Source organism: Myiozetetes cayanensis, unplaced genomic scaffold (genome assembly GCF_022539395.1).
Source record: "Myiozetetes cayanensis isolate MyiCay16 unplaced genomic scaffold, myiCay2020 scf5-8, whole genome shotgun sequence".
Classification (NCBI taxonomy): Eukaryota; Metazoa; Chordata; class Aves; order Passeriformes; family Tyrannidae; genus Myiozetetes; species Myiozetetes cayanensis.
The window spans coordinates 33,116,756-33,131,171 of record NW_026087742.1 but is presented as its reverse complement, the minus strand read 5'-3'; the positions used below and the strand labels follow the sequence as shown (position 1 = coordinate 33,131,171).

Sequence of the window (14,416 nt, the reverse complement as noted above, 5' to 3'; positions counted from 1 at the left end):
CAGCAATAAAAGTTTAAACTACAAGTTTAAACAACTCATTCAGTTTTGCAATGCCTTCCACAACAGTGTCCTCAAACAGGCCTGCAGTATCATTGACCTAGCACAGGCTCAGAGACTGCTACCTCCTGATTTCTATATCACAGACACATTTCTAGATATATCCTGTTCAAAGTCAGATCTTAGTTGACAAAATGAACAGCAATGGACATATTGGCAAGCATCTACATAGAGAGCTTATATCAACAAAAATAAATAGTGATAATTAAATACTAAATAATCTGGGGGCTTGAGTCAGTGCTACATTATTCCACTGGGATAACTGTAGTGCAAAACAAGACTAGTGCTGGGCTGAGGGAAGATTCATTATTACTGTTATAATTGTCTCACATTTCCCTGACAAACTGCACAGCTCTAATGAGATCCCACCCTCTTTCCATGATGCTTCCTTTCACTCTACTTAGTACTAATGATCTCTCTTTCTTTATACAATGCAGCAAATGTTGCATCATCTCCACCTGTTGGAAATATCTTTTAATTCCAAGGGCTTCTGGTGGTGTCTGTGGACATGTCACCTATTTCATAATGGGACAAAATTGAAAGAAAGTCTTCATTTTCCAAGGTCATAGAACCTGTCAGTGACACAGGCAAATTTCTCAGTTCCTAGCTCTTTGCTCTAACCAGAAAGTTTTCTTGCTCTTTTCTGTGCAGTTGCAACCCTGGAAACAATTCTTCTTCCAACAGGTAGAGCATGGGGAGCCATAAGGTATCTTTATTTACCCTGCCTCCACAGTAATATTTAATTTCTAAGCTCAAAGAACTCTCCCTTGGGGTAAAAAGAGTAATTTGCTCTCCAGGTTAAATTTATTCTTGATTTTTCTGATGAGCCAAGAGTCTAGCAATTACTCTGACAGATGGAGTGATGATTTTTATGATGTGGAAACTTGTCCACAGGAATGAAAGTGAAATCTCCAAACCCATTTCTCATAGTGGCCTTTAGATAGTTTGTCAGGTAATAATTGTCACTTCCATCACTTTGGACAAGATTTGAATTAGTGAATGGCTCCATTAGCTTGTTACTATAGCACTCCTATGCAGAGCAACACTTTCTGACAAATTTTTGTCATTTATTCTGAATATACTTGAATCAGATATGGAGAACATATTAAAAATGCGGGTTTAAATTTCTCCCAACACTCAGAAGAATTTGAACAATGTGTCTGGAGTTTTAGTGCTCTATCATTTTGGAAGAACTGTTTCAAGGGGATTTTGAGAGACCAGAACAAGATGTTTGAGAGGGTGCTTACATATACTGAAAACAGTAATGTGTCTCACAGAAAGGACCATTTCAAACAAGAAAGTTATTGTGTGGACTTGGTTAGGAACTGACTGGATTTTCATGAGATAGACAGAAGCATCAATCTCGCCTCGTGTCTAGCCAGTAAGTGCTGTAGCCAGTGTTAGTGGTGAATGGCAACCTCTGAGGTAGACATCAGGTAAAACTTCAATTTTGAGGGTCATGGTCCACCTCAACCTCCCCATACCAGATGATTCAATGCCCTGGCCAAATTACTCAGACACAAACTCATTAAAAATAGTCAGATTCCTTTATAGTCTCCTGGTTCCAGTCTTCACCACTAATAAAAGAAAATACATAGGAATTGCCTTTTTATACTTTGGGAGCTTTTTCTGTGCCTTAGATACTGTGTTTCAGAGCTTGCTGATAGACATAGAAAGAAGGGAGACATCTTTCCTTTGTTCCCCTGTGGCTCTGTTTGTAATCTTAACAGCAGGAAAAATTTAATATTAGTGATTTAAAGATGTTTTCTTACTGAGAATTGATATTTTTTCTTCTCTAAAGACCTAGTAAAGAAAATACTGCTACTTAACTGAACCGAGTTAATATTTCTGTCCTTTTTATGAGCTAAGAATATACAGTTTAATTTCCATGGGTGCAGAATTGAATAAAATATCTGCAGCACATGAAAGCTAAATGTCTCTAAATGTCAAACCATATTAAAAAATTATAAAACATTTCCCAAATGATGGAATGGAACAAACACCTAAAAATTGTTCTCATTTTAAAATTTCATTCTGTTCTGTTTAATGAGACTAGTTATCCTTCTCAATATAACTAAGAAGATTATTCTACTGATAGATAAAGCAAATAAAACTAAGTGACTTGCTCAACTAAAGAGAATTAGTCAACAGCACAACCTCAAACAAAGCCCAGCACTCTAACCTGAAGCACTCTATCTTAACCTGAAAGATTTCTATAACTTTACATAGTTAAACACTTGAACTGTAGAGATTTTATACCTTTGCAGATTAAGATTCTCCTGCAAGCATCTCTCTGAGCTTTTAAAAGTTGCATCTTCCTAACAATTACATTAATAGCATCCAAAGTAGAAACTTCTCATTAAAAAAAGGAAAGCACGTAAGCAAGTCTGTAGGAATGTTTGTGCTCATTAGGGTCAGAGATTCATCCATGCAAAATAACATGAGAGCTGAGGCTCAAAGACAGCATCATCTTTCTTTCATTAACTCTCACAGTTATATGACTGGATTATTTACTTGAAGAGAATGCTTGAGTCAGGATTAAATAGAAATTATAGGAAACTGTTCCGGTTAAGACTTTTTAATTTGCTAATTGAAAATGATAAGGAAAAGCCACAATTAACTTTTATCTTTTCTAAAAGATCCTAAATAATTTAAAGGCCTCAGGAGGCTGATTTACAAGCAGGGAAAATCTACACTGAGATGCTGCATTTAAGTTTTAGACAGTTAATCAACACAGTTTATGCCGATTTTGTTTTGCCTTATGTCTATAAAACATTGGAGATTTGTAGCTGTTTTCAGAAGCAGCACAACCCTGTCAAGCACAATGTGCATGTGGTTGTATGCATCTGGGCTGCATCTTGTCACCTTCTGTGATCTGTGTTGCTGTGTGTGAGTCAAGGTCTCCAAGCTTATTTTTAGAAAGGTCTAGGAGTTAAAGAGGTGCTTGAATTGCTAAAGATGTTGTTTAGGGAGTGAAGGCCGGAGCACTTACGTATTCTCACTGAAATCAACAATAACAACATGCTTCAATTCCAATTAGTATGAACATTAGCACCTAAGCCAGCCTTTGTGACGACCAGTTTAATGTCTTAAATTGTTTAGACGTTGCTATATGCTCTGTGCCTCTGAATGCCCAAATTCATGTATAGCTTTGCCTTAAAAATCACTTCACTGAAGTAATTTTGCAAAGCCAAAATGTTTAATTTTTAAAATGCCACCCTACGGTTGTAGGGGGCTACTTCACTAAGAATTATTTCAACCAGGTATGTTATATTTTCAAGAGATGTTTTTCTTGGTGACTGTAAGATTTATTTGTTTTCATTGACACTGAATAAGCTGAGTTCAGTATTTTTATGTTCAAAAATGCACAAAAAGAATTGTGTACTTATTCCCCTTCACTATCTTTAAGCAACGCTATTTAGTAGCATTTATATACTCATATATAAACTTCCTGTCTGCAGTCAGATTGTGTATTAAACACAGATCAGTCCTCTGAAATTAAATATTTGAGTATTTAAATCCATTTGCCCCAAACAGACTAATATTCCATTTTGTTATTAGAAATTTCTACAGGGGAAAAAAAAAAAGTAAATGAATACAACCAAAGAGTAGAATTTAATTTTAAATTCAACAAAGGTGGTTGTATTTATGTAGGGTAAATTAAAGACTAGATTTCATAATATCATTGCTTTTTACTGCTTTTTTGATAGATCCCATTTTCAGGTTGCCAGGCATTTCAAAAAACACAAAATATGGTTAGATGTGCTTTGGGAGATATAATTCCCATATTAAACACATGGGATTGAAAAGGGGATGATGAGTACTCTTGTACAATGTGAATTTCAATAAAGATGACAAGAGCCTCCCTGGAAGGCAGCCACATGCAAGTACAGTTATATGCATCATTTTGACAATAAGCTTGCTCCCAGCAGGTTATCGTGACGAAAAAGGCTGCTCAGATATTAATAATGAGAAAGGGCACTGTAGCAATGAGTACCAGAGAGACTCACCATTCACACCTTCAAGTGTAGTTACCTTAACTTCCTTCCAGGGTCACTGAAAAGCAATCAGCAAACTACCTCAGTGGTCCTGCATAGCCTGTGGAGGGATTCCAGCAATCCCTAAAATTGAGTGAGGGGAACATAAGCAGCAGTGCTTAGGGTTGCAGAGATACGCTACTCTGGTTGCAGAGACTACTGGAGCGTAGTGGCCCCTGTGTGCCTGCTCAGAGGAAGTAGTATTCTGGAAGTAGCATCATTAAGATTTTGGACATTACAGTCTCCTTAACCATATGCCCTGCATCCATTTCAGCACACTTTTGTTTGTGCAGCTCTTAAGACTTGCACAATGCTCAGTTACCCTTGAATACCTATGCTAATGGAATTTTGTTTTCTGCAAAAGCCTCTGCTCTAGAGCCTTGTGCCAGTGTTATCTTCTCTCCCTAACTCCCACCGATAAGAGAGTAGTGATTGTTCCAAAATGTGCTGTCATTAATCTGATTCATCAAATACCTTGAAATAATTTTAATGTAATTAAATAATAACACAAACTGCCATTAGTATTAGTAAACCTATTGTCTCTGACAGGATTAGTTTTCAAAAAGCTTTATGAGATCATTGTTAAACCTCTTTTGGAGACTGGGAAACGAAGCACAAAATCATTAACTACCTTGCTTAATACTGCAGATCACAGTGTCAGCCAGAACTGGGGCTGGCTTCAAGAAACTAATATTGATCTAAACAGTAAGCTGAATACTTTCAATCCAGCTACCCTAGTACCATGAGGAGGATCTGCAAGTTTATAAAAGCTAGACAAAACATGAACAAAATTTTTATTTTCTTGCGGGGAGTCATGTTTCCATGCTTTCCTCTCATGACTACAAAGTCTGAAACCCAACTGTTAGTTCCTTACACTGCATCTACTAAAAAAAAAAATAAAAATTATTCAATTACGTGATCAGAGACTTATAAGAAAAGCAAATACCTATAGAATAAAAAAATAACAAACAAAAAAGCCAATAATATCAGGGCAGCCCTTTAACAAAAACTGCTGGCAACTAGAGTGCCAGAAAGGCACTGAAGACAGGGAAGTTAGTTCTGGGAAAAACTGAAGCAATTTTGAAGTTTGTCTTTGTAGATGTGAAATAAAGTTCTCAGTAAAAAGACTGGCAACACAATATATTGTGTTACCAAGTGCCGAAACAAAGTCTCATGTTTGTAGAAAGTGTTACATGCATGAACTGTGATTTCCTTCCACTGCCCATGATCTGATTGTAGACATAGCTTTCAGCAATGCTATGAATGAATACCCTGCATCCATTCCCACATGGTGCTCTCAAAGGAAAACTCGATACTCAAAAATTGTCTCTCTACTCCTGCTTTCAATGGTACAGATTTTCAGCTGTTGCACACTGACATAGCCCTGTTAATATCAATTCATATGAACTGATAATTCCATCAAAAAACTAATTACACTTATCCTAAAATGGGACTATATTGTTCTAGACCTCCAAATCTCCCATGAGCTGACAGGCCACCATAAAAGCAAGGGTTATAAACTTGAATTTGTAATAGGCAAATAAAGCTTTGGCCTATGAATTCTCAACCTATTAAGTTAATGAGCCTTGAAAAAACAATAACCTGAGGAGCAGCTGACAAATTATCTGGAGCAGCAATCTGAAAGGTGTTGGCTGGCTTACAAGCATTTCAGTTGGGAGAACATGGCATCGTGTTCCTCTTCCTCTGGAAGAGTCATTTGTCAAACTAAATTTCTTGCAAATCAACAGTAGATCCTCAGTATTGGAGCACTGAGATACAACAGTAGCTGCAGCTACCAAAAAAAGAAAATAATCCCTGTCCCTCCCTTCCCAAACCTGAGGCTGACAAATGCTGATGAAACTCCTTCTAGGATGTCTGCAGGAAGACAGAGAGATACCTTTTTATTTCTAACTGGAGATCTTTTAGTGTTTAATATGGAGGAAAAGAGCTTTGAGGAACTCAGATGAGGAAAGGGAGACCTTTCAAAATACCTGGTCAATATTTGGAAGATATTTTTTAGTACAGCTTCCAACAGAGATGGTGGTATCACAGCTGTGGATTTAAAACAAAGTCTTTTATTGGATTAATTCTTCAAAATACTCAACACAATACAGCCCTGAGACACAATGCCTTTGTGAAATTCAGGGCTGTGTACACTGGACACTTTTGCAAAAACAGTCACTTGGATTACAGTCAAAATGACATCAATACTTTTCTAAAATCTGTTCTCCAACTGTGAATACTGAATCCATTTGGAAATTGAATCATGATACATTGTAAAGCTGTCACTTTCCTCAACAAAGGCATTTGGTAAAATAATGTTTCAAATGTCTTCCTCCATGCTTAATTATTCATAGGCCTGTGGAAAAGATGACAGTATTGAGAACATGGAAAACTCTCATATTTTCTATCTGAATGTTATTTCACAGTGGGAAGGAAGTACAAATTATAGTAATCAGTTGCCTCTACCACAGCATGTAGCAGAGCATAGTACAGAGCATTTAGCCATGAGTTGTGTCCTTTCCCGCATTTTGTGTTCTTCTTGCAATTTTTGTTGGACTGTTGATTTAGACAAACTGATTAAATATACAGGGACTAGAGTTTAATATTACATCAAAGTAGAATGAAGATAAATGAAACCTGGTTCTTTAAGAGAATTGTTAACTGACACTCAGTAGAACAATACCCAGCTTTCTAAGTCCCGATGTTAGGTCATCAAATATCTGATGACCAAGTATTCAATCAATCAACAATAAAGCAAAAGGATATACAGAATTATACCTTCAGGTGGTAAAAGAGCCTGGCTCTATGAGCACTCCAGGGCTCCACTGATTATTGACATCTAAGTATGTGATTGCAGGAATAAGCCCTAACATACTCATCCTTTTCCCCTAACCTATCTTCATAGTTGTGATAGTTATGTCTATACAGATAAACCATTCAGCAGTGAATTGGCTCTCTCTATGGTTAGCAGGCCACAAAATTTTGTAGCCCCAAAACCCCCTAGAACCTGCTCATTCAACTTTCTAGTTCAAGTTGGACCCTTCCCTTCTAAAGGGACCATTTTAAGAGTCTTTCTGTAATGAACTCTTCCATTGTTTCATTCTAAACACACAAAAGCACTGTGATGCACAGACAAATTACTCATATGTCACTGTACAATGTACCTAAAGACCTGGAGTAATTTTACAACTTTTTGCCCAGTTATTCCATTTAAGGTTATATTTGCAGAGAAATTATATTATTGTGGGTAGATCTGTTAGTTCCTGGCACTCTTGTGCAAATATTTATACCTTTTTAAAACACTGTAATAATCAATGTATTTCACTCAAACTTGCACTGGCCTGAACAGCTTGACTAATCACTTTGACCAGTGATGAAGCATCTTTTATAAATTCTAGAAGCTACAGAGTTTTCATTCTAATAAACTGACAGCTTCTGCGTGGTCTTGCCACATCTGTCACATTCTTCACTAGTATTTGTCTTATTGCTTTTTTAATGGAGTTTTCTACTTTATAGAATTGAAATGTCTTTCACAGCTGTTTTCCTAATCCCTGGGGTTTCTTTCCTGCTAGTGTATCTTACATTAGTTTACCATTTTACTTTCCACTTACACACTTCTGCTCTTCTCTTCCCACATTACTCTTAGCTTTGAAAAATGTTTTCTGTAGAAAATATCTATGATCAAATCTCCAAACACAATTATATTTCCTCTAGAATATAAAAGATGATACTTTTTTTCCTAACAAACTAAATACTCTTGAAAACTTGTGCCTAAATCTTCCTCTATCTCCCAAATATTGGTTGCAATTAGTTACTACAATCATCATAGACTATAGAAGATTACCTGGGTTATACAAGCATACAGTTTTGGATAGTATGCTTTTCTTCCTTAAATATGTGTGAGGAGGCATTCCCTGACAAATTTTATAGGAAGGTCTTCCATTATTTCAGTTATGGAAATGTTCATTATTTTAGGTTTTACTAACTGTCCTCTCAGAGGACAGCTAGCCTCGGAAACGCTAAATTTTAGATGCATTCTTAACCCTGATTTGGTGAGGAAGGTGATTATTTTTTGCACTATTTCATCTGAATGGCTTAGGCACCTGCCCTATAAACCCAAAGATGCCCAGTGAATTAGGTATGCATGAAACAGAAATAAAGTGACTGAATCAAAACAAATTACTATAGCTTTCAGTGAAGTCTTAGTCATCTTCCATACTCACAGAGAAACAAACACTGAATTCAGTTGTAAAATGTGATACATATTATGTAACCTATTTTAGAGCACCATTCCAATGGATCAAAACATTGCCTATGTTCATCACTGGATTTGGATGACCAAAATCATATACCAAGGCAGCATATATCTTCCAGTGATACAGATGTGAAAGCATGGTTAAAAATAAGCACAAGCTGTAGAAAAAGATCTATGGTGAAGATGCAAACTATGAGATAAATCCAGTGATGTTCATGCACTCTAACAAAGGAGGTGAGGAAGAAGCGCATGCAGTACCTGGTGATCTCAGAGTCAGGGAGCAGGCCTACGTGGTAGTGGGGATAGGGAGCTGTAAGAAGGAAGCTTTTGTCACACTCGACAGGGGAATAGTGCCTAGGAGAAGGTGGTTTATCACACAGTTTGTTCACAGTGCTGTAAACAGGTTCAGGAGGCCTGGTGATACAGAGACAAGAGTAAAAGATCAGGTGCATATTAGTTGCTGAGAACACAGAGAAAACACAGCAATCATTTTAAAAGCATGCATAGCAAATCTGTCAAGACCTTCTCGGTGGGGATTTTCCAGCAAGTAAAGTGTGTTGTTAAAGGAATTGTTAGAATTTGGTAAAAGTAGTATGGCATTCAAGTAACTGCATATAAAGATATACACAATACAAGTGGACCATAAAACTGCTCTATGGGAAGTGTGGCACTAAAAGGAAATATCTCTGAAGTGGAGAAAGTGAGGAATTTTCCCACATACTCTGCTTTTTGCTACTTTCATTTTTAAATCAGACAGCATTACTTTTATAGAGCTTTCTGTGATCTTAATTTTGAGTACAGCATAGAAGAAAATATGTTTATAACCTGTAAAGTATTTTTTACCCATTACTTTATGATACAGATGAAGGACATATTAATACAATATACTCCTGCCCCAGTGATCTGGGGCTTTGCAAGTAGAATTGGGGTCAAATTGAGCCATATCCTGCAATAACACTAATGATAACAAATGGTGTGAGTAATTCATCTCATTGGCAGGCAATTTGTTGTGTTTCAAGAGTTCTTTGTTCTCTTTTCAGATTCAGCCTTCACAATCTGATTATGCAGACCACATCTGAAGCAGACCTCGTTGACAAGGCCACTGCAGTCGCACTTGCAATCATGCTCGAAGTTACAGACAGCGGCTTGTGAAGTTAGATACAACAAATAAGATCCTGAAACTAAAACCTCTCTCCAGCCACCCATCTGGGAGAGGCAAAACTTACCACAGCCCTCCCAGGAACCACCTGGGAGAGGGGAGAAGGGAACACAGCCTTTAGTACCAACCAGCCGGGGATCCACAGGAGACATCCAGCAGTTTTCAAAAAACCCACAACACATACATAGTACATTTCCCACCATGTAACTTGTCCAACTACTGTGTTTGCCCCAGCAGATACGTCAGGGCCCACTGGCAGAGTGAATCCTGACTCATCATTTCCTGACATTTCTGCTCTTAACAGTGCCAAGATGCATTTGCTGTCATATCCTTGCTTCTGCCAGAAGATCCAGAGTATGCTACTGTCTTTAATCACTGTAACACAGTATTAGCTAGATGGAAATCTTATTTCAGAAGCCCGAAAATAACACAAGGCCAAGAAGTTAATGAACTTTTTTTGTTTTGTTTTGTTTTTTTTTTCTGGTTGCACTGTGCCTCATATGGGTGTGGATTTTGCTGTGAATTTCACAGGTACCAGAATTTATTGCAGTTGTAGATGTGCTGGCAGATACAGAGAACCTAATTTCCTTTGGTTTTAGCTTCGGGGTTTGTCCTCTGGGGGAAAAAAAGTAGTTGCTTTACTCAAAAATTGGTCTCATTCAATGTTAATAACATTATTCATAGCAATCTGACACATGATTTGAGCACTCTCTGTGCCTGACTTTCCCAGGGAAAACTTTCCAGTCAAAAAAATGGTAATTTAAGATTACCAAATAGCAAAATAGCAAAGCTGTCACTCATTTGGCTATAAAATATTCTGTCAAGCATTTAGTAAAATCCCTTTAAAAACATTGAAGGTCGAAATAATTTTTATCAGCGTATTTCGCACTTGTTTCAGAGGGTTGGATTTAATAATTTATTTAATAAATCAATTGCTGCTTTCAGTATAAAAGAAAACAGAACAACCCCCCAAAATAAAATAAAAAAAAACAAACCAAAAAAAAAAAAACACCAAACACCAAAAAACCCAACAAACCCAAACAAAAAAACCAAACCACAAACAATAAAATCCAGAGAAAAAACCCACTTCTATTTCACTTTTGTCCAACACTGTCTTTTATTCCCTCAGAAACAACTTTTGCTTTTAGGCAATATAAGACAGAACAAGTAAAAATATCAAATATAAATTATGCCTACTAAGAAAATTAAAGAAATATTGCCCCACTATTGAGGAAGATGAATAAAAACTGTAGATTTCTCCATGGCTTAAAACACCAACCAGACCACAAACAACTTGTCAGCTTCCTATATCCTTCTCTGAGTTGTACATGACATAAGAGTGTTGCTACCCCTTGGATACAGCATGAATGCTCAAACTACACTGAGTCATCAGTGAGTGACAATCCATCCTTGTGCTGAGACAAAAATCATGACAGAGAGATGGAGAGATATGAGGGATTTCATTATTAATTGACAGTTACAAGCTGCTTGCAAAAGCAAAATGAACTTAAACATTCAACATCTACCTAGATATTGAGAACAAATTAGTCCTTCAAATATAAACACAAAGTCCTTCTTGCTGGGTGGTAAGGTAACAGGGAACTGGAACAAGTCACAGAACTGATTATAAAATCTTCTACTCATTGATATAAGTGATACCATGACCTAGTTAAGAGCATAACCCATATTTGAGCTGAAGAGAGAGGTCTTAAGGTTAAGAAAATGAATTCATACTTCTTATCCTTTTAAAACTTGGACTCTGTTGGACTCTTGGGTTAGAATAAGATTCAGGGTACCAATTAATTCCATTTAAAAGTGCACTTGCTGTAAGGCCTATGAAATGGTCTGAGATCACCATACCCAGCTATTTCCCATCAGATGCCACTCCCTTCAAGGTCACTGAGATCACGTACTGCACTGATCCTTTAGTAGATCCCTTCACACTAATCAGATACCTTCACACTATTCAGATGAATATGCTAACAGCTATCAGTTCCATAGCTGGGCTCTGCCTGCATATTTTATTGGTACAGAAAAGCAAGAATCTGACAAAACAAAAAGCAATATGTAACATCCAGGGTCCAGCTCAGATCAGTATAAAGTTATTTTCTCTCTCAATTTGGTTTAGTAAATATGAATTAAGTAGTTTAAAAATATTTGAAAGCTGGGACAAAAATATAAAGTAGAAGAATGCATAAAACATATAGGACAGATCACTGTCCTGCTCATACAAACTGTGTTCCATGTAGATCACTAGTTACTTAAAGTAATACGAGATCCTTGCTGCAACAGTTTGTCTTCAAATATCCTCCTGATCCTTCCTCTTCTCTATGGCAAACTACAACAATAATAATTTTCTCTTGTCATTTATATTTCTCCTCACAGAAAGAAGAAAGAACTTTTTTCCAAAGGGATCAGCCCACCTGGTAAATCCTGTCTTGCACATCTTGTCTAGTGCTATGACAGAAACAGACTGTCTTCTCTCAAAGCATAGGATAATGAGAATGTTATTTAGAAAGAGTTTCTAATGTGCTATTCTGAAAAAATACAGTCAAGGTCACCTCAACTTTTCTTGCAAAAATAACTAGGAGCCAGACTGAACATAAACATTGATGTCTTATTTTATGATGCATTAATTCTTCAAATGAATTTAAAAACATGTAGCAGGTCATTTAGCATGCTTTAAGAAAAGTGTTAAGGGTAAATATAAGTTATTTAAGGACAGATTCACTATAACTTATGTGCAATTGCATCACTTTCAGGTACAGCCGGTACAGCTTCAGAGGTTTTATTTAAAAATAAATACTAAGCAGTTTTTGTAATTTTTATTATAAGGATGAACAAAAAAAAAGTAAATACTGCCGCAACTATTTCTTTAGCAGATCTGCTCCCTTTCTGCCTTTAAACTGTTTATTTAGTGACAAACATACATTATAGTTCTCTGTCTTTATCAGTGACCTAAAGCCCAAGTTTTGTGATAAATGAGAGAAGCAACTAGTAGGTCTGGATGTACAGCAATAATTACGTTAGCATGAGAATGAGGCATAAAATAGCAAAGGAAAGGCAACAGAAAATGTAAGTAGTAAAATAAGTAGCAGCATAGCGTGGCTTGAACATGCCTCAGTAAATAGCTCAATTCATAGGACAGAGAACTGAGTCACTTAACACCAAAGGTAAATTTTTAAATAGTAGCATGAAGCTGGAATTATTCAGTACAGACCTAACAGCAATAAGGCACAATTCCCACAGAAAGGTGGAACTAATTGGTGGAAAAGCTAACAGTAACAGTGGGAGGTAGAAAATTGATCTGACACTGGTTTTATTTATTTATTTCATAACAGATTGTGTAAAGAAAGCAAATCTTCTTAGTTGTTTTCAGTCCTTATTATTCCTTGTTTAGATCATCATTGTGTTATTGTTTCAGGCTGACTTAATTGCACAACAGAAGTTATAAGAAAATGGAATTATTAAAAACCATTCTCTCCTCAGCACCATGCAGGGTCCTCAGTTTAAAATTAACTTTTTTTTTTACTGCAGAATCCTGTTTGGAAGGCTTCAGTTGCCAACACATAGCACATTAAATGTTAATGGTTTCAGCTTTTAAAACATTTTAAAACCTTTTATGATATGGAAAGAAACCAGCTAAACTCTCACAGCATATGAGTATGCAGGGCTAGAGCCAGGAAACACTAAATTCTTCAAACTGAGAAAAAAAAAAAATCTCCTAATGCTATAAGTTTCCAACTTTTTTTTTTTTTTTTCCCTAGGAGAATCACATTCCTTATTGTTCAGTAGGGTAAATTAGAACTGAAAGGTGATTTTATTCCATAGGTTGTGTCCTGGCAATTTAACAAGACCAAACAACTGATATGACATGTTTATTTCAACTTGATGAAACACAGAAAAGGAATGTGAATATTTGGAAGAAAATACAGAAGTACAGTACCTTCATTCTACCTGGAAATGCTACAATTAATAATTTTTCAGCTTTACCATTATTAACTGTTATTTTCACATGCCTTAAAGTTTTCTGTTACTGCAAAACAAGTGATTCTTTAGCATAGTAATGAAGAGTAAGAATTGCCTTGTTCCTCTTAACCATACTATTTTAACATTTTAATGGAGTTTTCAAATGAAATGGCCTGCAAGAAAGCGTAAACTTCTATAGAACTTATTATTCTACATCCAGTTCTACACTCATTATTTTTAGCCATTAGGAATTAGGAAATTAAATGAGTGACTAATTTGAAAAAAATTATTTTCTGCTGCAGTAATGGAAAAGAAGGCTGTTTCATATAGCATGGGGAAATTGTCAGACCAAAGGTCTTAGTCCCTTGCAATGACCATTTAGGAAATAAGGCCAATAAAGAATAGCCCCTCCCTGCTCAGGTGCTGAAAATAAGTAAGGACCACATGGACCAGAAACTAAATCCAAGGAAACTGTAGTCAGTGGTCTGTCCACAATTAATCAGGCCTTATTATCACACATATTTGAAAATTTTTTGTATTCTTAGGCTTCACGACACCCTGTGGCACTGAACCTCACAAACTGATTGTGACACACCTAAAAAGCTCTACCTTTGTGTACTGTAAGCCTGTTACTTGGTTGGACATTGATAACATACGGTAACATTTAAAAAACTTTGATTTTCCATATTTTAAATTTGACAATGCATCATAAAATCCATGAGTTGTAAGAAAGTGCTAATAGTACTTGCCTGTTGCCTTCTCTATGCCATGGGTACTTTCACAGATATCTGCTCTATCTCTCTCTGATATCTTTTTTCTATGCTGGAATTGTTATTTACCTTCCCCTGGAAACCATAGCCCTGAGATAGCCCTGCTCATCTCTGTCACCCTGTTCTGGAGGTTTTTCCAGTTTCTCTATTTAGTATTCAAGACTTA

The 14,416-nt window shown here is 36.4% G+C and overlaps 1 protein-coding gene across 24 annotated transcripts in view; it reads right to left on the bottom strand.

Moving 5' to 3' along the window:
* The window catches only part of DLG2 (discs large MAGUK scaffold protein 2), a 996,215-nt gene that overhangs the window by 246,149 nt on the left and 735,650 nt on the right, over window positions 1–14,416 (bottom strand). For 20 of the 24 annotated variants that reach the window (XM_050332274.1, XM_050332275.1, XM_050332276.1 and 17 more), the window contains one exon: window positions 8,611–8,766. The exons of the other annotated variants lie outside the window; for them this stretch is intronic. In XM_050332274.1, the coding sequence (XP_050188231.1) occupies window positions 8,611–8,766 (156 nt within the window). The remainder of the gene's footprint in view (window positions 1–8,610; window positions 8,767–14,416) is intronic. 24 annotated transcript variants of the gene reach the window in all.